The sequence below is a fragment of the Triturus cristatus genome, chromosome 1_2 (assembly GCF_964204655.1).
Source record: "Triturus cristatus chromosome 1_2, aTriCri1.1, whole genome shotgun sequence".
Taxonomy (NCBI): Eukaryota; Metazoa; Chordata; class Amphibia; order Caudata; family Salamandridae; genus Triturus; species Triturus cristatus.
Window position 1 is genome coordinate 228657114 of NC_140580.1, and position 21559 is coordinate 228678672.

At 43.6% G+C, this 21559-nt stretch overlaps 1 protein-coding gene across 8 annotated transcripts in view; it reads left to right on the plus strand.

Moving 5' to 3' along the window:
• Positions 1-21559, plus strand: part of PDLIM1 (PDZ and LIM domain 1) — a 426157-nt gene that overhangs the window by 344759 nt on the left and 59839 nt on the right. For all 8 annotated transcript variants that reach the window (XM_085603525.1, XM_085603519.1, XM_085603524.1 and 5 more), the window contains one exon: positions 17947-18098. In XM_085603525.1, coding sequence (XP_085459651.1) covers positions 17947-18098 — 152 coding nt within the window. The remainder of the gene's footprint in view (positions 1-17946; positions 18099-21559) is intronic.

Here is a 21559-nt window from a genome sequence, read left to right on the forward strand (position 1 = left end):
AACAAGACTAGAGGGACTTGGAAGACCGGGCTTAGAAGATCTAGAGGAGTACCACGAAGATTAGAATGAGGAGGACCAGGACCACAGTGACGTGACTTTCAGAACCATGACTGTTAACTGTTAAACAAAAAAAATATCCACAGCCAGCTGGAAGACATAGGGAAGTAAATGACCAAGAAACAATAGGAATAACCCCCTTCTTACCCGGCACCCCATGTTGAGTGAGCACTCATTGTTCTCCAGAAATGTCTTAGTGTTGGTGCATCACTGTTAATGAAGGTAAGGATGCAACAGGACAGTGTCCTGACACTTGGTACTCAATACAATACAGCTCCAACATACCACTGTGCACTCTCTGTCAGAATGGCCTCAAATGTAAGTTTTAGCAATATTAATAAACATTGTTCTTTGATAAAATGTCAATATCACAAATACTTTCTGTACTCATGAATAAGTTAAACAGTTAGCGAGTTAATCAGGATTATTTGTTCATTAATCAGATTTTCAGTATGTAATTTGATTGCCCACATGTACAGTTACTACTTGTGACTCAAAGGATTCCATACAATACCATATTTCGGATCAGTTACAGAGTCACATATTATAATGTATGTGAAAATGGGAACATGACAAAAGAGTATCAATTTATAAATTAACATGAACAAAAAAAGGTACTTTGTTGGCCAAGGAACATAGCATTCGAGTGCATTTCGTGGTGCCTGCTGCCCTTGGTGAGAGATAATTTGTACTCACATGGTTTGCATCATGTGCTGCTGTAGATCACATGCTGTGCACAGTCCTGCCATCTAGTGATGGGCTCAAATTTGCAAGTTGTCTTACTTCAAAGGAGCAGATGTGGTTTCGAGGTGTCTTGTGATGACTCCTCTGAAACCTACACCGCACCAGTACATAGAGTCCACCTTAGATTGGTTCTTTACAGCATCAGGTCCAGAAGTGTTTCCACTGCTCCGTGACCCTTGTGCAGTGACAAGCAATTTTATTGACACCAGACAATTGGAGCAGCAAAACACAAAAGACATCAAGCATTTATTGCAGCCTTCATGCAGAAGACATTCAGCACTTATCGATACATTGAGTGCTTCTGAACCATTCTAAAAGTGCTGAGCCTGAGGTGAGGTATGAAAACAAACTGCTGAGGGATAGTATGGAAAACAATCCACTTAAATGTTCCCCTTCGTGCAATGGCAAATTTGTGTGGTTGGATCAGCATCAGGTATGCAACCTCTGCCTGCCCAAGGACCACAACAAAAGTACCTGTTTAGAGTGTAAAGCTTTGGATGAAAAATATAATTTGGACCGAAGGGTACAGACAGTGAGTTTATTAGTACATGATAAAGCGCCAGGACTCTACAGAGTCTCCATCTGCTGCAGTCCCAGAAGACATTGAAAGCTCTTTCCCAACCATAAAATGGCAGGTTCATCCAGGAGCCCAGAAGACAAACAGGGGAGCAGTTTCACAAATGGGTCCACCCACGACTCTGATCCTGAGGATGAACAATTTCCAAGACTCCAATAGAAACCTTCACTGTGGACTAAGACCTCTAAGGGTTCAGGTACAAACTCCGAGAACAGAGGCTAACAGACACGGCCTTGAAGCAAAAGGGTTTCTGGTTGTCAATGTTCTGGGGATTGATCTTGTAAGGAGCCTCAGCTCCATGGCAAGGAATGGCCTAAGCGCAATGCATTGACTGATGATCCACAAACAAAAAAAGCTTGTTAGTAATTTCTGCCCAATTCCTTTGAAATACTTCAACACTGAAAACATTATTCAATGTCAGATGAAGCTCAAAGCTAAGGCACTGAGCCTGAAGGCTAAAAAGGCACCAACCCCTCTTGGACACCAAAATTAATGCTGAAAGATGCAACCCACAACCTTGACTCACAGGAGTTTGAACAGCCTGATCAGAGACAAGGGATAATATACATTGACCCGGTTACAGAAGATATAGTTCCACAAATTATTTTCACTGCAAAGCTATAATAGACTGTACATGCGCCAGGTGCACGCAAGACACCACTGCATACAATCCATTTAGCCCAATAAAAGATTTTTAGTGATAGAACAAAGAGATTCCAGAACTGTATTGTGCCTTCCAAACAGATTACTGGTTGCCCCCTCAGAGGTGATGCTGTGACATCCACATGCTCAAGTCCGTTGTCATCCATTTAAAACACTGTACACCAGATAAACTGTGAGTACTTCAGATAGCCGGAGTTCCTGTTAGGTAATTCAGCTTGGCTCGACAGCATAACTTTGCCTACTATGCCTGTGATTAGGTATGCCATTCAAACTATCTAAATGACCCTTCCGGCTGCCCCTCCCAATATCTTTAGGTTGCCTAGCTCGTCATCTTTTGTTCTCAGAAGTGCTATCTGGCTGCTGTGGAAACCTGAAACAGACCTTCAGAAAAATGGCTGGCTATACACTGGAATTCATACTGAAAGATATATTGGTAATTGGTTCCAGCAAGTCCTGATTAGATGCAGCATTACCAAACATATTGTCTGAAATTAAATGTATTTGTGTCTTCTTGGCATTCTTTCACAAATGAATAGAACCAGCTGAAAAGAGGATAGAATACATGGTAAACAGACATGACAACACCCCCGATTGGGAATGAGACATTTGGTTTCTGAAACCCAACCCCAGTTTATCAACCTAGAAGGCAGAACTAAGTGAGATAGCAGGTAATCTATAGACTCACTGAATAGGGCCTACTTGACCCTGCAGTCATGAGTCTAACCACAGATGGAAAGACCATGGGATAATTGGAGCCCTAAGAAATTTGAAAACGTTCTGGCTAGACTAGACAATGAATCCATGGAGGCCACTAGCTCATCTGACCAAACAAAGCCTGGGAGCAAAATGACTCGTCTTATTCAATTCTTCTAGTTTCGTCTTGAACTGGGTAAGTAGAACTGTGCACTATATTTGATTCTCCAGAGCCTGGATTTCTACCAGGAAGAGATCAGGCATTTTTTTGCTGTATTGGTGATAAAGATCACCGATCCCTAGTACACCACCAGTTAATCATGGACCGGTCTATTTTAAAGGTTTTTTTTGTCCATGAATAGTCTAGGCATATTGGTTACTATCAGTCCTTGAGTGGCTGTATTGCTATGAAAATATTCATTTAGGATCACACCGTGTATGGCTGTCCGAATGAGAAAGAAATTATATGAAGCCTGAAAAGGAAAAAAGAAACGTCTATATTTACATGACCCACAGCCTCAAAGCTGTACGTCCTCCCTGGGCCTATCAAGCAGGAGGCAACAGCGGCCCGCTGTGGCACTGTTGACATAGGTTTGCCCTAAATAAGGCATAAGTTGAAGCATAACACTCAACTGTTGTGGTTGACGATGATGGTGGATCCCCATCGCAATTACTATGAGTCACTTGTGTGTATCAAACTTAACATATTAGAAAAATAAGTATCCTGCAATATTTGCAGAATTACATATCATTATGGTCCTGAAGAATGCCTAGAATGTCTTTATAAGGTCATGAGTAAAGCAGAAACATGTTGACCCCTCTCATATTCGGTTAAAGTTTTTACTTCCCTCTTAATTTTTAAACTATCCCTTAGAGACACCGGAACTAAAAAAAAACAATTGATTGAGCCTACCAAGAGCTAATTTTAACTTCACAAACACCTAGCACTCTGTGTTCTTCCCCCATACATCATCTCTTTAAGGGCCACACCATTGCAAAACACCTTAAGAACTGCTGCCCGGTATTGAGAGTTGTAGCCCGCACCAGGTACTTTTGGTCCTGGTGTGAGGAGGGTCCCGATAATGAAGCATGCCATCTAAGGGTGTGTGAGGGTTACCATCCTTAAAAAAATACATGTCCATAGTACAGAGACAGACATTTATATGCACCCCACCTACCTCTTTGTGCTTGCTCAGCAACCAGACTTATCGTGGTTTTAGAGATGCCATCGCTAAGCTCAAGGCAAATCTATTGGAGCGATGCACAGATATTACAGAGCTGGATTGAACCAAACCGTTCAATCACTTAAAAAGAAATGAGCTTATGAAAAAGTCCCACACAATATTGATGGCCCCTTGATTACTCTGTGCCTACACTTTATTGGACCACTACACCACTGAATACTACTAATACTCGGGCACTTTGAACATTACCACCTTACAGGTTAACTTGCGAATCAGGAGATGCCAGTTCTGCAATGGTACAACCTTTGTCCCTCAGCCTATAATTAGACCAGTTGGTAGTTTCCTGCTAACAAGACAGCTGATGGAGACCAGTACCATTGAATTTCCTGACTGTTAGCCTCATGCGTGTGTCTATTGGGTTGCTTGCTGTATAAATAGTTGGGAAGCAGCTAATGACTCACAGCTAGCAATGTTTTGCTTACCCAAGTGTTGGATTTCTAGGGTAGGATTAAAAATTTGCTAACATTGGTGACCAGAATTTTCAATTCTATTAAGGACACGGAGGCGAGGATTATGCCTCTCATTTCTTTACTGAAATCCACAGCAGCCAATAGAAAACCAGTAAGAGAATCCACTACAATACCCATGAATACTGTATGGGTCACATGATAACCATAGAGTAGCACCCTATAAAAGGTCCATCTGCATACACAGTGTCCTCTTTCTTTTGCAAATCATTGAACAGTTAAGTCCATTAACAACCTGCTCTCAATGAACAGCATAAAAGCAGGGAAACTCCTCCTGACTGATCAACCTGAGGCCCAAAGGGGCTCCTTTCCGAACCGGGAGCCGACCCAACGAACTTCCAAAACATAGTGTAGACACGGAGATCTTCACATCAGCTAAGAATGTCAACTTATTTTTTATCAGCTCCTGAAAGGAAACAAAGAAACACCCGTAACACCATTCTATAACCTTTTTAATCAATATATAAACAGAAAACAAGGGATGGGCGTAAAGAGATACATATATACAGTATAGATATTTATCTTCATCAAACCACAAATATAATGTTAACCTAACGCCTGGGTGGGATAATCCTCGCCTCCATGTCCTTAATAGAATTGAAAATTCTTGTCACGAATGTTAGCACATTTTTAATTCTATGTCAGGACCGGAGGCTCCGATTATGCTTGTTCAAAGCCTAGCCTCCACCACAGAGGCAACATCCACAATTGGTTTATAATAAAAGGCTTTAAATGTACTCTCTGTAGACCAGTCAGCTGCATTTATAATGTCTGACAAGATGACACCAGCTGAAAAAGCTTTGGACATCATAGCCCCTCGGGCTGAATGGGCCCCAGATTTTGAAACATCAATCCCAGCTTCGCCCATGACCCAACGCATCCATTGTGACAAGGTGGCTGGAGTCACTGGACAAAAGGGTTTCTGAAGAGCAATCAATAACTGACCCTGCATATCTGTGTGGAATTCAGCAGTACTTACCTCATAATTCTTTACACATTGTACAACACACAGTTTAGGATTATTGGGGAAAGCTGGATAGGATACTGAAGAGGTATTACACTTAGTCCTCCGTGCGATATTGAATGACACCCCTTCTGGGGAAAACCAACGTCCCGCTAAATCAAGGGCTCGAAAATCTGATACTCTTTTACAAGAAACTAGACAGAGTAACATGGTCAGTTTAGGGGAAATCTGCTTCCGAGAAAGGTACTTATTAGAAGGTCAGGCTTCTAGGAATTTCAAGACAAGATAATAGAAACATCCCATAACTGTGAGTACTTCGGGCACGGGGGTTTAACCATCCGGACGCCTCTAAGCAGTTTTACACACCAATGGATCCTCACCAATTGGTTTGCCATCCATAGGTACATGCCTGCGGAGATGGTTGACCGGAAGTTGTTCACTGTCCTATAAGCTAAGCCTGAGGAAGCTATTGAAGCCAGAAAGTTAACAGCTAGAGAGACATGTGCTGTAGCGGAATCCACGTCCCGTTGAGAGCACCAATCTCACCACCGTCTCCAAGAGGAAGCATAACATTTGTGAGTGTTGACCGACCAGGCCTCGTTGATGAATCTGTCAGCCTCCTTTGAAAGGCCAGGGACGTTCCATCTGTCCCTGAAACCCGACAGGCTACCAGAGGAAGTTGACCGACTCCAGCAATGGATGAGGAGTCTGAAGAGGGTCCAGCAACAGGTTCCATAACGAACCATGCCGGCGCTCTCCAGAGTGGGGTGATCAGAATTAGTTCCCCTCAAACGTCTGACCCGTGCTAGAACCCTGGGGATCATCATGAACGGAGGGAAGGCGTAACATAGGGATGTCGGCCACGCTTGAAGGAACGCACCCGCGGCGAGAGCTTCCGGATCCAGACGCCAAGTGTAAAAGCTGGAAATCTGCCTGTTGAGATGAGACGCAAACAGGTCTATGTGACAGGGACCCCAAAGGTCGTTCAAGTTTTGGAACACTTGGGGATGTAGCATCCAATCACTGAGATCCTGCAAGTGACGGGAGTGCCAATTGGCCACCTCGTTGTTGTAGCCTGGAAGATATTCCGCCACTACTGAAATCCTGTTCTGATGGCAAAAATGCCCTAAGTCCTTGACAATTTCTGCTAACATGTGTGACTTCGTACCGCCTAGCTTGTTCACATACCGCACTGCTGAGATGTTGTCCATCCGAAGGAGGATACAACAATCTGTTTTTGTGGTGGCAAGCAATGTATCCCAAAGGAACCAGCTAAGAGTTCCAGGCAGTTGATATGTAAGGTAAGTTCTTCCGGTGACCAACGACCACCCGTGGACAATCGGCTGCAGCGGGCTCCCCAACCCCACTGGCTGGCGTCGGATTCGATCACCACATCCGGGGTCGATCCGAAGAGAGCTCGTTCCAAGCCTCCATGTGTTTCTACCACCATAACATCTCGAGCCTTGCCTCCTCTGAGAGGGGAATCATTTCAGAATATCTGAGGCCTTTTTGGAGATGTCTGATCATCAGCCGCTGAAGAGCCCGGTAGTGAAGGGGACCCAGGAAATTCACCTGAATCAAAGACGCTAGAAAGCCCCCGATCTGGACTACGTATCTCAAGGACACCGTCTGATTGTGAAGTGTTGACCTCAATTCCCTTTTGATGGACCTGATCTTTTGCGTGGGTAAAAGTAGTTGACAAGTCAGGGAGTTGATTAAGAATCCCAGAAACTCGATCGATTGAGACGGGATTAACATTGACTTCTGCTGGTTCACAATGAACCCCAGACTCTGTAAGAGATTGACTGTCCATTCGAGGTGCGAGATTACTAGCCGGGGACAGCTCGCCATGATAATGATGTTGTCCAGGTAGATGATCAAAGAAGCTTTGTGAAGCACCATGGTGCTGACGAAAGGCCGAACGGGAGAACCCTGTACTCGTAACAGATCCCCTGCCAGAGAAATTGCAGGAACCGGCGATGAGGGGCAAAGATGGGAATGGACAAATACGCATCCATCCGGTCCAGACAGACCATCCAGTACCCTTCTCTGTGGAGATCGCGTAGAAGATGGATGCCCTCCATCTTTAAATATCGGTAGATTATACAGGTATTGAAATCTTTTAAGTTTAACACTAGTCTGGATCCACCCCCTTTTTTCTTCACTAGGAAGACACTGCTGCGAAAACCACGAGGGTGGAGATTCGAAACCACTATGGCACCTTTCTGAAGTAGAGAGTCCATTTCTACGGAAATAAAGGTCTGATCGTTTTGAGAAAAAGACATCTGTAAAGGGGGTCTGTCTTGGAAAGGGTGGTCGTACAGTTCTAACTTGTACCCCTGCACTGTCTCCAAAACCCAAGCATCTTGAGAGATCGTGCGCCAGCTGTCTAGAAAAAACATTGCTCTGCCCCCCAAGATTACCTCTGAACAGGGAATCAGTCTCACCTGTAGTTCCGGAAACTTGGTGTCCGCCTGAATTGCCTCCAAATCTGCCTTTGCGGAATCTATTTCTGGAGCCTCGGGTTGGGTAGAAGGAGGAGTTATTTGAGTTGGAGTCTTGATAACCTCCTCTCTGCTTGCCTCGCGGGCGCCTTGATTATATCCCCGGCCGAACGAGTGCCCCCGAATGCCCGTCTGAGTGACCCTTGGGGTTTGTCCAAACCGCTGAATGTGGTGACTAACTTCGTTAACTCTTTAAGGAACGGCTATCCAAAAAGCAGACCCTGGGCCAGAGGACCCGATTCAGACGTGGAGAGTTCTGCAAGTTTGGGATCAAACTTCAACAAAATGCAGCGACGGCGCTCCAAAGATAACGCACAGTTAGAATTGGCGAGCTGTCACACTGCCCTCTGTGCCCAACCGATGATCTCCTCAGGGTCAATCCCTAGTCCGGACTCCTTGGCTCTGACTCCCAATTCAAGGATTTTTGACAGGGGACCGGTCATGTCCAACATTTTATCCTGACATGACCGCCAAGATCTATCGAGACCCTTCTTTGTGGTCCTTTGAGTACTTCTTGAGGTAGGTAAGCATGGATGGATCTACCTCGGGGGTCTCAGCCACCTTACCTGCTAAGTCAGGTCTAGGGCATTCCGACCTAAGTCGTGCTCGTACATCTTTGTCGAAGGCCTGGCGAAGATGAGACTGGACATAGTCAGCCAAATCCTGGGGTAGAACCCAAGCGGAAGAGTTGGGGTGAACAATTTCGGTGGGTTCAAAATTGAGTACCCTGGGAGATGCAGGCTTGTTCGTTTGTCTTTCTTTCCTCGCTTTTTTGGCGGGTCTAGGAGCTTCCTCCTGGTCGGTGGAGGGATCCGAGGAGGTATCCTGATCATCATCTTGGGAGATTTCCGTAATAGTCGCTTTACTGGTGAGAGTGGAGTACTCCTGATCCTCCATAGACTTCGCAAGTCTGGCAAAATCCGCAACATGCGGGTTCTTAACCCCCAGTCATAAGGCGTTTGCCTGAGGAGGGGAGCCAGCCTTGTTGCTTGGCATATGTACAGAGGTGATGTTTGAGGGGTTCTATAGCGTTTACTAATGCCTTATTAATCAAATGCTGAACCCCTGCGTCCAGTGCCTCTACGAGGTCTTGTTCCATTGAGCCAGAGGTCTCCTCTTCATAGTAGTAGTGGTCCTCCTCAAAATACTCAGCCATCCTGACCCTCAGTGAGTGGATTTAGGACCCCTGGAGTATTGCCTGTAAAAATGTAAGATTACACCTCTAGAGCAGGCAAATATAGAAATCTATTTGAAAATTAGGGGGAGTGGGAAAAACCCCAGGCAAGCCAAGTATGATCCCCGAAGAGAAGCAAGCAAAGAAGTAGGATGTGGAGGGAGGGAGGCTTGCCAATAACCCACTCTAGGCAAGGCCTACGCACAATTGTACAGCCCCACACAGTGTCAATGTGAGGGGCGTCAGGGGAGCGCACTGAGCTTTTCACGAGTAAAATCACTGTGAAAACGGGGTCAGGCTGCTCCGGCATTCACTGAAGCCCCTAATGCGAGAAACTGGTCAAATATGTCCGTCGCGCATACGCCGAAGCATCCGCTCGTTGCCAGTAAAAGTAGACTACGTGTCAAGAGAGATGCACGTCCCCGCTCCCCAGCGCCTCCCGCTCCACGCGGAATAACCGGCGAGTACGGAGTTTCGGAGCGACACAAACAAAGCGGGCAACTAGGCGTCCTACACACCAACATGATCCAGGCAGGATCGGAATGCCAAATCGGGCTCCGCAGATGACGGAGCCCAGCCTTGTGCACCGATCGCAACCAACAGCAAAGCGAGTAGTCGGTAAGGCAAACAGAGCTTTTCAAACAATTTAAATGCTGAAAAACGCTAGCATAAGTCGCAAGACAGGCACAATTAGTAATTTTAAAACACAACATAGTAGGAGCACTTAACTGGCTGCGGGAGCAGCACAGAAAGAGGACACTGTATATGCAGATGGACCTTTTGATAGGGTGCTACTCTATGGTTATTAATGTGACCCATACAGTATTCATGGGTATTGTAGTGTTTTTTCTTACTGGTTTTCTATTGGCTGCTGTGGATTTCAGTAAAGAAATGAGAAGCATAATCGGAGCCTCCGGTCCTGACATAGTATACCAAGCAATGCAATGCACTGATGAATTTTAGACATGATACAATTTTACACAACCCTCCTCCTACCCCCCAACAATTCTCTCTTTCCTTCGCACAGTGCCTTAAAATAGAAGTACGTGTACTAAAACAAACTAGTCTCTTATAGGGTATCTTGCTTCCCCGCCTTTGAAAGCAATGGCTGCCCTAGTGGGCAAAAACTCTTAGTCTAAAGTAGTCTCTCAGTCGAGTTCATACTCAACCACCAGTTGGCAGCCCCCTCCTTTTGATGAATACTTTCTTCTCATCCTCTGACACACACTCGGTTCTGCTTGTTAGCGTTCTTGGCAGTCTATCCTACAGAATTGGTGTTAAAATGTGAATACTGATATATAACTGGGTACTTAGCATTAGATCTATTGACCACTCAGACTTGGTGACCCAATCACCAACCCATAACCCATGTGACACCCACAAATCACTTACTTTTCAGCTGCTGTTCAACTGTGTTCCCCGTTGAAAATGCTACTTGCCACAAGTCATATAACTCCACAGGAAACAAATCGATCTGATGCCAGTGCCACCCAACCAGCAAAAGATCATCTCAGTTATTCCCTGAATGTAAACAGCTTGCCCCATTATGTCAAGTGCAAACAGATACTACACTACCTGTAAACCAATCGCACAGACAGTGCCCTACTACAAGAGATACACTTGTGGGAGCTGAAGAATTTCTACACACCCTATATCTGTCAATCTTTTTCCCCAAGGGAACAGCCTTACAAGGTCAAGTCACTAAGGAAGAAACTGCCAAGGACTCTCCCGACATACAAATCACCAAGGAGGAAGATTTCCCTAGTTCATCATACTTTTGTCTCATTGGGGCTTGCATTTTTTATATGACTCTCCATCCTTATGCCAAAAAGTCCCTAAAACACGTTTAAAAGATACAATTTTTGATGGGATAGATATAAAGGCAAACAATCTGTTACTATCTATGATAGTCTACCACATATTCCCCTAGTCTATAGTTCTTATATAGTGTTCGTAGAGAACAGACCGCATCGCCACATTTTGACTAGATTCCAATTTAATTATATCTCGCTAATGTTGGACCATCCGAATAATGTTTTTTCTATAAACGATCTATTGCCTTGCCCCTGTGATGATAAGGCAATTCAATCTACTGAACATATCCTCTTCTTTTGTCCTTTTTATACAATAGAGAGAATTTTATTTTGCCACTTTTAAATAAATCTATCAATTAGAAACCACATTTGTGTGTTATACATTGTCATAATTTTTATTGACATCTATAAAGTCTCGCAAAGCTCGATACTACATTTTTTCTAGTATTTTAAAATGATTGTTTGACTAGAAACTTTATGTTTGCTGCTATTTGTTATGTATTTAATATGAAATTCTTAACCTAATCGTTAATTGGCTGATATGTACTGTCATTATCTCTTTAACTATGGTTCTTTGTATCATATGCAAGTATATTTTATATGTACTTTTATGCATTCTTTATTGTAATTCGAAATAAAGTTATTTGATGATTTCCCTAGTGAATGTTACAAGATGGGCAAATCCCTTTTGATACCCCTGTTATATGAACTATTCAGTGAGGTGGAACGGATTGGCACCTTGGGCCACATGTCCAGCAAGGCCACTATATCCTTTCTTCTTTTAAATGACAAAGACCCCTACGATTGTGCCAATTACTACCCCATGTCCCTGATTAATGCAGATTTAAAGATCCTGGCAAAAGTCTTGTAGCCGGTTATGCAGTTCATCCTGTCCCTTGTGTACTCTTCACAGGTTAAATTTGTTCTAGATCGCTTTCCAAAACATATTTGTAGAACTCTGGCATATCTACAGTGGCAGATTAAAAACCCTAAAGACCTTGTTACCCTCTCGCTCAATGCTAAGAAAGTATTTGATTTTGTAAAGTGGGGATATCTTTTAGGACTCTAAAATTGGCCAGCCTAGGAAATTATTTCTTTTCTAAAGAGTGATGGCTATACTCTGGCAACACACAAAGGTATTAAACAGTATGCTGAATGTTGTCAAACATTCACCCTCAGTTACAGATCTGGGCTAAATCCATCGTTTTGTTTGTTCACCATGCCACCCCAGTTTTGACCCAGCCATATGCAAACCAGTCTTGACACTGTTCCCCCATGGGAACAGTCCAGCCTGTGGTGCCAAGCGTGGTCCTCCCTTGACAGGAAGTAAGCATCCTGGGACCGGTTTCAGGGTATCACCTGTCATCAGCTAGGCTAGCTTGAATCCAGAGGCATAGTGCGCACGGGACCCATGTCTCTGGGCATACCCTTCCAACTTGGGGGGGGGGGGGGAGGGGGGGGGGCTATAGCTGCATCAAAAGATGATTTATGGAATCCTGAACATTGTCAAACATTCAACCCCGTCACAGATCTGAGCTAAATCCATCTTTTGTTTGCTTACCATGCCACCCCAATTTGGACCCATCTCTATGCAAATCAGTCTTGACCCTGCTCCCCATAGGAACAGTCTATCTTTATACTCTGCCCACCAGTAACCGTTAATCGTAATGTAATTATTTCCAGGACAATTAAATGAGTACACTGTACCTTACAGTGATCCCCACTCTCGCCTCCATTATTTCTAAGAGACCTGGAACCTTGTTCAGTTCCCAAGCACCACTTGAGTAAAGTGCACAGGATGCACACTGGATCAGGACAGACCAAAGCCTTCCTTACACAGATGCCGTGTTGCTAACCTTATCCAGACCAGAATTATCCCTTACTACAATGATGTCTCTAATCCACTCCTTCTTGAGTTTTTTGGATACAGAATCAACTGGGGGAAAAGTGAGGCATTGCTGAAGTCACTTTCAGCGCATGCTTGAGGGAACACCTTTATGGATATCCTGATCTCTAGTGTGTACATATAATTCCAGGTGAGCAAGACTGTAGTCCCTCATTAATATACTTAGCCCTGCTACACGGCGTCAATGACATTAAGGGACTGTCCATTCATGAATATGGGTTGCCGCCACACTTACAGCAGCAGACATTTGTATCTTGGGTAACACTGCTCACAATAGAGGAAGAGCAGTTGAAACTACAACAGATAGCCCTGCAAACATTGTAAACTAAGAAACCAACTGAGTGACTTTGACAGCATTTGAAACCCTTTCTTGGAGTTCTTCGAGATAGAGAGTGACTTCACACCTTACATGACTTCTCTGATCTGAGCACACCTGCCTACCAATAAATAATACTCTTCCAGTTAAGGAATTGCCTTTCCGACTCACTACGTAACACCCGAATGATGAACCACCCCTAAGGGAGTATCGACATCTTGAAACTTTAGACATAGTTGACAGGAGTGGTCCACTGAAATCTTATGTTACGCTCGCTCCAAATGCTATGATTACTGTTACTTGGCAGATTGGAACCTAATGGGTGATCAAGGAAAAGTGCTAAATTTAGGCTTTTGGTTTGGAAACCTCAGACTGCCATTTCCCTTCCCTGTTCTTTTATATTGATTGATGCATGTTGATTTGTAATGTGACCACCATATGTTCTATCTAGTTCCCTTGAGGTTTCCTTGATAATATTTTGAAACATGAAACTTAATAAACAATTGTAAAAGTAAATAAATAGCACGTATGCACGAGACAGGTGACTCATCACCACCAAAGAGGGAGAGGAAGAAAATTGATGCATCTGAAGAAAGGGTGGAATTAGGGACAAAAAAACAAAGGTGCACTACTAATTCAATCACTCTATTATCTACATATGATAGAAATCAATGAGAGGAGAGGAAGGAGATAGTACAACACCTTACCAAGATGCAGAAGAAAAAGGTAAAAGGAAATTGTTCAGGGTGGACATTTTCATCTCCAGTGCCATCATCCAATGTACTCTTGATACAGCAGATTCTGCTTCAAGACACGTAAACTAGGATTCTACTGCATCGCCATGCATGGCTTAGGGTCTCTGAATTTAGGTCTGAAATTTAACAGCATCTCATAGGTCTTTTGTTTGATGGACAACACCTTATTGGCCAACAGGTAGACGAAATATTATTTGATCATGCAGGGCACTGATACTGATAAGGCGATGGGTGTCTTGCAGGAAAAATATGTTTTTTGTAGCCCACTAACCTGGTCAGTGGCTAGAGCGGCGTCCACTGTTCCAAGGCAGCAATACCAACAACAGGAGCCATTTCAAAAGGACAGCAACAGGCCCCATAATAACAGTACGCAAGAGGTGGCTTCATACGCAATGGCCAGTCTTGGGGTAGGGATGGCCCAAGTAGAAGCATCTCTGCTACCAAGTAATGACCCCATAGCTATACCCTCCAACCATCTGCCACCTATCCTAGGCCGTCGCGGTCACACCTTTGCCATGGTGGGATATAACCTCAGATCTGTGGAGGAATGCCACTATTGCCAAGGGTATTGCTTAGAAATCCACACCACTCCACTCAGCATACCTCCTTGTCCATACATCATCATCAGGAGCATTGCAAACTATTGCTGGGGAGGAACAAACTCTCCTTCTAAAAGGTACAATAGACGTTGACTCAGTGAACAAAGAGGTCAGCCCGTCTACTCCTTGAATCCCCTAATCCCAAAGAATGCAAGATGTTACGGCTCATGCTCGACCTGCATGGGCTCAACTTCTACATCATGTCCAAACACTTCAAGCAGACCACTCGGTAAAATGTAATTTCAATACTGCAAGTAAGAGGAATATATGGCGGCCCTTGACCCCAAGGATGCCAGATTCCATTTCCCCATTCCTCTAGCTCATCACCAGTACCTCAGGTTGACGGTAAGTGGAGCTCACCAGTAGGGAGAAATGTACTCCCCTTTGTGGTCACTCCAGCCCCCATAATTTAACCAAATGTCTGTAAGGGGGGCACATGTAAGATGCAGTGACATTCTTGTGTTTCCAGAGGACTGGCTGGTAAAGGGGTGCAGTCAAACTATTCAACTCCTTCACAAATTGGGCTTTACACCAATGTAAAAAAGTCACAGCTATGTTCTCATCAGACTCAGATGTTCCTAGTAGCTGCACTCAATGCAGTAACAGTAAGGTGTACCCCTCCAAAGAGAGAATGATGTCTTTCCAGTGTCTACTTTCCCTTTACCTTATATCTTATCCTCCGACATGAGAAATGATAATGAAACTGCAAGAATGATAGCATTGTGCAATGCCTTCGTCCCAAACGCCAGTTCACACATGTGTCCTCTTCAGTAATGTCCTGCCAAACAATGGCCACAAGAGAGCGAGTAATGATAAGAGCTCAAATTGCAGTGGTGGAACCAAAATATCTTATTACCCGGCACTTTATTTCTCCACCCACAGCCTCAAGTGATCATCAATACAGATTCCTCCTTCTGAGTTAGGTAGCTCACATGAGGCAATGGTCACCACAGGAGCTTCTCCTCCACATAAATATACTGGAGCTGATAGCAGTGGAGTTAGCTCTTCATGCCTTTCAGAAGCCAATTTGCATTAGGGTGGCACTTATTTTATCAGAAATCATGATGACCACGTATTATGTACAAAAACAGGAAGCACACACTCAGCACTGTTTAAACCTGTACAAACAATTTGCTATTCGTCATTAGTCATCAAGTATAGTTGGTGGTGAAACATTTCTGTGGGAGGACAATAACTTGTCATATTGCCTCAAAAAGAGTCTACAGCAAACCCATAAGTGGGAGCTCAATCATTACTTCCAACATTAGGGCACGACAGAAATCAATCTGTTTGCCACATACAAAAATGTAAAAAGCCAAACCATCACCAGCAGTCCCTGGGTAATGCCCTATAGATCAACTGGTCAGGTATATTTGCATATGCTTTTCCCTTGCTAACACTGATTCCCTATATTTGGTCAGAAAAATGTGGCAAGCAATAATGACTTTGCTCTTCATAGCTCCGGCCTGAACTACCATGGTTCTTTCTACTTCTGGAAATTCCCACTCCTAAAAAGCTGCAACCGTGACCATATCTGTTCATACAACGTCGGCAGTTAATTCCTCACAGCCCAGAGCCTGCAGTCGAATGGTTTGGCACCTGAGGGACTAGAATTTAAATATTTAAAGTTTCATGTTAAATGCATGCAAATTTTGACAGAAGGCCTACCACATAATCATGTTATGCAGACAAACGGAAGATATTTACTCCCTGCTATAATAATCCTTGCAGACACTCCTTAATGGTCACAGTACAACTGTCATTTGTTACTTGCTAGAACTCCGGAAATCAGGAGTTACCTACTCCCCAGTACATGTGGACATAGCTGCAATTGCAGCCTATCTACAAGTCAGATAACACCAGTATATTTTTACCAATTGTGTTTTGAAAATCTTTATGAAAGTTCTCAAGAGGTAATCCCTCCTAGGTCACCACCAATCCCTTCATGGCACATTAATGTTGTCCTCACTCACGTTAGGGGGTCTTTTGAGTCCCTGCACTCTTGTCCACTGCAGCGTCTGTCATGGGAAGGGGTGTTCTTTGTATTAGTCAACTCTCTTGGTAGAGTAGGTGAATTGCAAACTTTGTTGGTTGAAGAGCCCTTCATCCATGTGCACTAGGACTGGAGTTCTTTGAACACCTCCTCACTTCTTACCAAATGTATCTACTTTTCATGTTAATCAGTCTATCAAATTGCCTTCCTTCTTTCCATATCCTCAGTTGCATGTGGAAAAGGCTTTGCATAGTTTGGATGTAAAAGAGCCTTTATGTATTATGTTGATCGTACCAAGTCCACCAGGAAGACCAGGAAACTATTTGCTGTGTTTCACCATCCTTAGCTTTGCAAACCAATCTCCAAAAAGGAGCGTATGGCCCAAATGTACTGTAAAATTCATTACACTCTGTACCGAGAGCCCATTCTGTGCACAAAAAAGGGTGCCACATTGTTTTCATGCAACATCCGATTAGCATTGATTTGCAAAGATGCTACTTGGGCACCTATCTACACCTTCATCAAACACTGCTGTGTGGACAACAAGATGCACAAGTCAGACGAGCAGTTCTTAAGACCTTATTTCAAAGATATCTCACTGCTGCTCTCAACGAACTGCTTTAAGAGTTTGAGTAATGCTTTTCAGTCCATTCACAGTAAGTGATCTGACGAAAATGCTGCACAAGGAAATCATTATGTATCTGCAACAATTGGTTTGCAGCTTGCAGTGCTGTAGATACACATGTGCCCTACCCACTTCCCCAGAGGCAACTTCAGAGCAACATGTGTGGCCTTTCTATCACTATTCGTGTAGTTCATCACAAAATATTCTTCTCCACTTCAGACACTAAAGTGCTTCACACAGTCAAACCAACATTTACCCAGAAGGGGAAAAATCTATTTAAGGTGCAGTCTGTGTCCTGGTGCATTGCAGGTTTCAGCTGAGACAACACAAGGCCCCTCAAAACTTGAACTACTTTGAAGAGACCCAGCTTGCAATGTCAGAGCCCAACATTAGATGGCAGGAGTGTGCAGGTGAATCTACAGCATTACAATCTGCAATCCAATTATTATAGCTAATTTAGGAGTTCCTTATGACAAATTGTGTTCTTTGTATTGGTTGAAGAACTCATTAAAGTACATTTGTTTAGTCTTGTGATTCTGAACCCTATTTATTTCATTGGGCTGATAGTAGGAGAGCAGCAGGGATATCCACCCGTGCAAAACACAGACCATAATTTCTCACATCTGCTTGCTCAGGTGCATGATAAGTAATACACAATGATGCGCTCAATTTGTATAATTTGAGAAATCCATGTTTATTGGTGCATGCTCACTTTATTTGAACAAAACCATTTTAAAAGTGCACAATGAGCAGTTAGCTTTTCAAGCCCTGACGTCATTAAGTGGTGTAGTATGTTGCATTGCGCCCTGGTTTTGTTAGTTGTACATTCATCCTATTTCAATCCCATGCAGCTCTGAACAGGAGCCGCCTGCCAGTACTCGAGTGATCGACAAAGAGTCTGAGGTGTACAAGATGCTACAAGAGAACCAGGAGACCGATGAGCCACCCCGTCAATCTGCTTCTTTCAGGGTATTACAGGAAATCTTGGAATCGGAAGAAAAAGGTAAGTTCTTGAAATTGCATCAAATCCATGCACATAACTCAAAATAATGTCTTGCGGACAAAGCAACAGGCTTCATTCTAGAAACTGTGGTTATTTTACCATGTGTAGGAAATAGAGTAAATTAAAAATCTGACACCTAGCATTTCGTAGGGGAGAAAACAGTTGCCAGGCTGTAAAAGTCTCTCTGCTGGATTAGGGCTGTAACACCACCAAATTAACAATTGTTTAAAGTGTTTTAACACCGAATTCCCATTACAGGAAATAAAATCTATCACAGAAAATCAGTGCAGAGTCCAGTCCAGAGTTGGTGTCGAAAATCATAACCGTCTGCCATTCCCTGTTTTTTAGGACATATATAGTCACTGGACATCTTGACTAATCATTATCCCCCGCATAGGACCATCATGTCCCAGTCCTAACACTGCGAGGTGTTCCCGACCCCCAGACAAGCACTTGACACGCTAGTCCTTATAAAAAATGTCTATCCCTTTAAAGGCTCATTACTTCCTCCTACAGACCTGTACTTTTTCCTGTCCGCGACAGGTAAGGTTTGCGCTTTTCATTTTATTATCTTCGCCGTTTTGTAAATTTACATGTTTGGCACCATTGTCGGATTGGGATCACAATTTGGCCCTGGTACTGCCGAAAAAAGTGGCCCACATTCGAGGTGAAGATGCAGTGAGTTCACATCACCTGGCCCCCACAGCGAGACCCATTCTTCCTCTCCCACTATGCCATGAATGAGAAGGGCTGTGGGTGAGGTGTCAAATGCAAACACTGTTTCTGGTCTGCATGGGCCCCAGGGGGGCTGAGGTGAAAATTCCTCAATGCACGGAGCAACACCTGGCCCCCAGGGAGGCTTATTCTGGCACACAATCACCGGCTCTCCAGCCCACCATCAGCCTGATTGCCTGGCAGGGCAGAGGGTCAAGGAGAGGCCACAGCTGATAATTGTTGAATGGCCATCTCACATGGCTGCCCAGCAAGGCTGCTTTACTCTCCCTGTCCAGGGCCCTCAGTGGACTGGGAAAGGGAAAAAAAGTCCCACAGAGGGCACTGAGACACCGGCCCATCGTCCAATGCCCAAGTTCCTGCAGTACCAATCTGTCCTTGCTTGGCACTTACTGTTTAGTTGGCTGCGCTCCCCGTCCATGCGCGAGACTGGGGCGGGAAGTGTTAGTTTTTAAAGCGGCATGCTTTGTTTTATTTTCTCCCCTCACAATCGTGCTCTCTGGTCATGTGCAAGGTTGGGGTGAGGAGCGTTGATATTCGGTCTGCGAGTAGGTGGTCAGGGACCGAGTTCTAGTGGTTCTCTGGTTCAGAAACAGTGTTCTGGAATGTACTTTGTTTCTGATAAATGCGTGGATCGTTGGCAGCTGCACACTGAATTTTCTGGCTTTTCTGAGCAACAAGGTCTTTGTTGCTAGGAAACAGTATAAATAATAAGCAGTGCTGTTAGCACTGTGGACTTCTGGGTGTTTTGTGTACCTTCACCTGCACCTTAACTGAAGCATCTCAGGAATCCTCTCCTGTGGGGGAAAGAAAGGTGGCACAACAGGGAAAAATGTGAAAGTGTTGAAGGAGGATGATATTTTGCAGATATCTAAATCTGATCTGCAACAAATGATTGATCGGGCTGTGGATGCGGCTCTCAACGAACCCCAAGCCAAGCACCAGAAATGTGTCCTGAAAGATGTCCAAGATGTTTCCCCTAAAGGAAAGTATGTACACGGGGAAATCTTTCAGGACATGTTGGTCCATAACCGGGAAGAACTAGGATTTACACCAAGAACTATTGATGAACAAGATTTTTATCCTCAGTACAGTGCATCTCTGGTGATCTTCCTTTAAATTACATTATAAAGGATATTCTTCTCAAGGAGTGGAAGGATATTGACAGAGTGTTCCAAGGTTCTTGAACAAAAGATATCTTATAGAACAGGTTGAGGAACAGTTTCCACAAATTCCAAAAGTGAACTGTATTTTGGCCTTCCTCCAGCGTGGAGTGCAAAATCCCCCTCCCTCCATCACAGACCAAAGATCTCACAAACATACACTTTCCATACATTCGCTGGTGGGGCCCATAACACCAACATTCACTCACCATCAATCTGTGTTTCTTGGGAGGCGATTATCTTCCAAACGCTGGCATGAAAGGAATTACCTTTTCACCCTAATGAGCAACAAATCTACGCAACCTTCTGATACTCATTAGGCCCTGAATTTCACCTTTAGTATTCCTCTTAAATCGGGATGGATCAGTTAGTTGCAGGTTTAGGTTAACTTCCAATTCTCTAATTTACCTTTTCATTAATACATTTTCAATGAATAAACAACCCAACTCATTCTGTAGTTATTAAATTCAATCTTTATCTAATTAATGCAAATTAAATCATTCATTTAATCAAGTCGCCAATCATATTTACCTATTCTGGCTAATTGTCGTCCTCGATGTCAAATCTGGTAGTTTCGCAAATCTATGCCCATCAAATTTAGTAATTTCAGTTCATCAGGAGTTTGGGCATTAATTCAGTCCGTCAAAGATTCAGGGAAACAGCTGTCCTGCAGCGTCACCGTCCTCTCCGTCAGCATAACGTCAGGAAATTGAGAAAGGCCAGAAACGAACCCACACCCACCTCTCTATTCTACCATAATTTATAGTAAAAATCATTGACAAATTGTAACAAAAATGGGTCTTCAGTTCCTCTGATTGGTCAATCGAAATCGTATGACCGGGTTCACACCAAATAATGTCTCTGATGTCATCAATCTTGCTTGTTCCGGTTTTTAGAGGCGTCTTATTGTTCTTTCTGAAAAGCTGGCTTGCTTCCCAGGATGACCTTGATGGGTACAGTCTGGTTAGGGTCATGACGAGGCCACTGTAGCTGGCGTCAGCGCAGGCACACTTCACCCAAACCTCATACAGCGTCGACGCTCTGGTTAGGTATCAGAGACAGCCATTTTGTGGCAGGCCCAAATAGTCAACTTAAGCAAAAGAAACACAAAACGTAATTAATACATAGAAATGACTAAATAAATGTTATTCCCTCACTAATACCCATATGTGTGTGTATTTATCTAGCAATAAGCGACACTCAAGCGGTTTTATACTTACAAAATAAAGCACAAATCACAAATACATCACAAAAGCAACATATATCATGCAATATTCTAATTGTCTATCATTAGTATGCGTACATAATTTAGTTTACGATTTAATAAAGTCATGCAAAGCAATCCCACGTGTATTTCAGTCATTAGTAAGGTTGATTAGTAATTTCCACCTCAATCCATTAGTTCGATTATATTTAATTAATTAATCTAATTAGTATAAACATGCAAAATGGGGAGGGTATACACATTTTTTTTAATTACCCGCTCCAGCAGCCTCCATGGCTGCTTCTTTCTCGTTGTCAACTGTGAAATCCACTCTGTTTGACACCGTAGACAAAAAGGTAGAA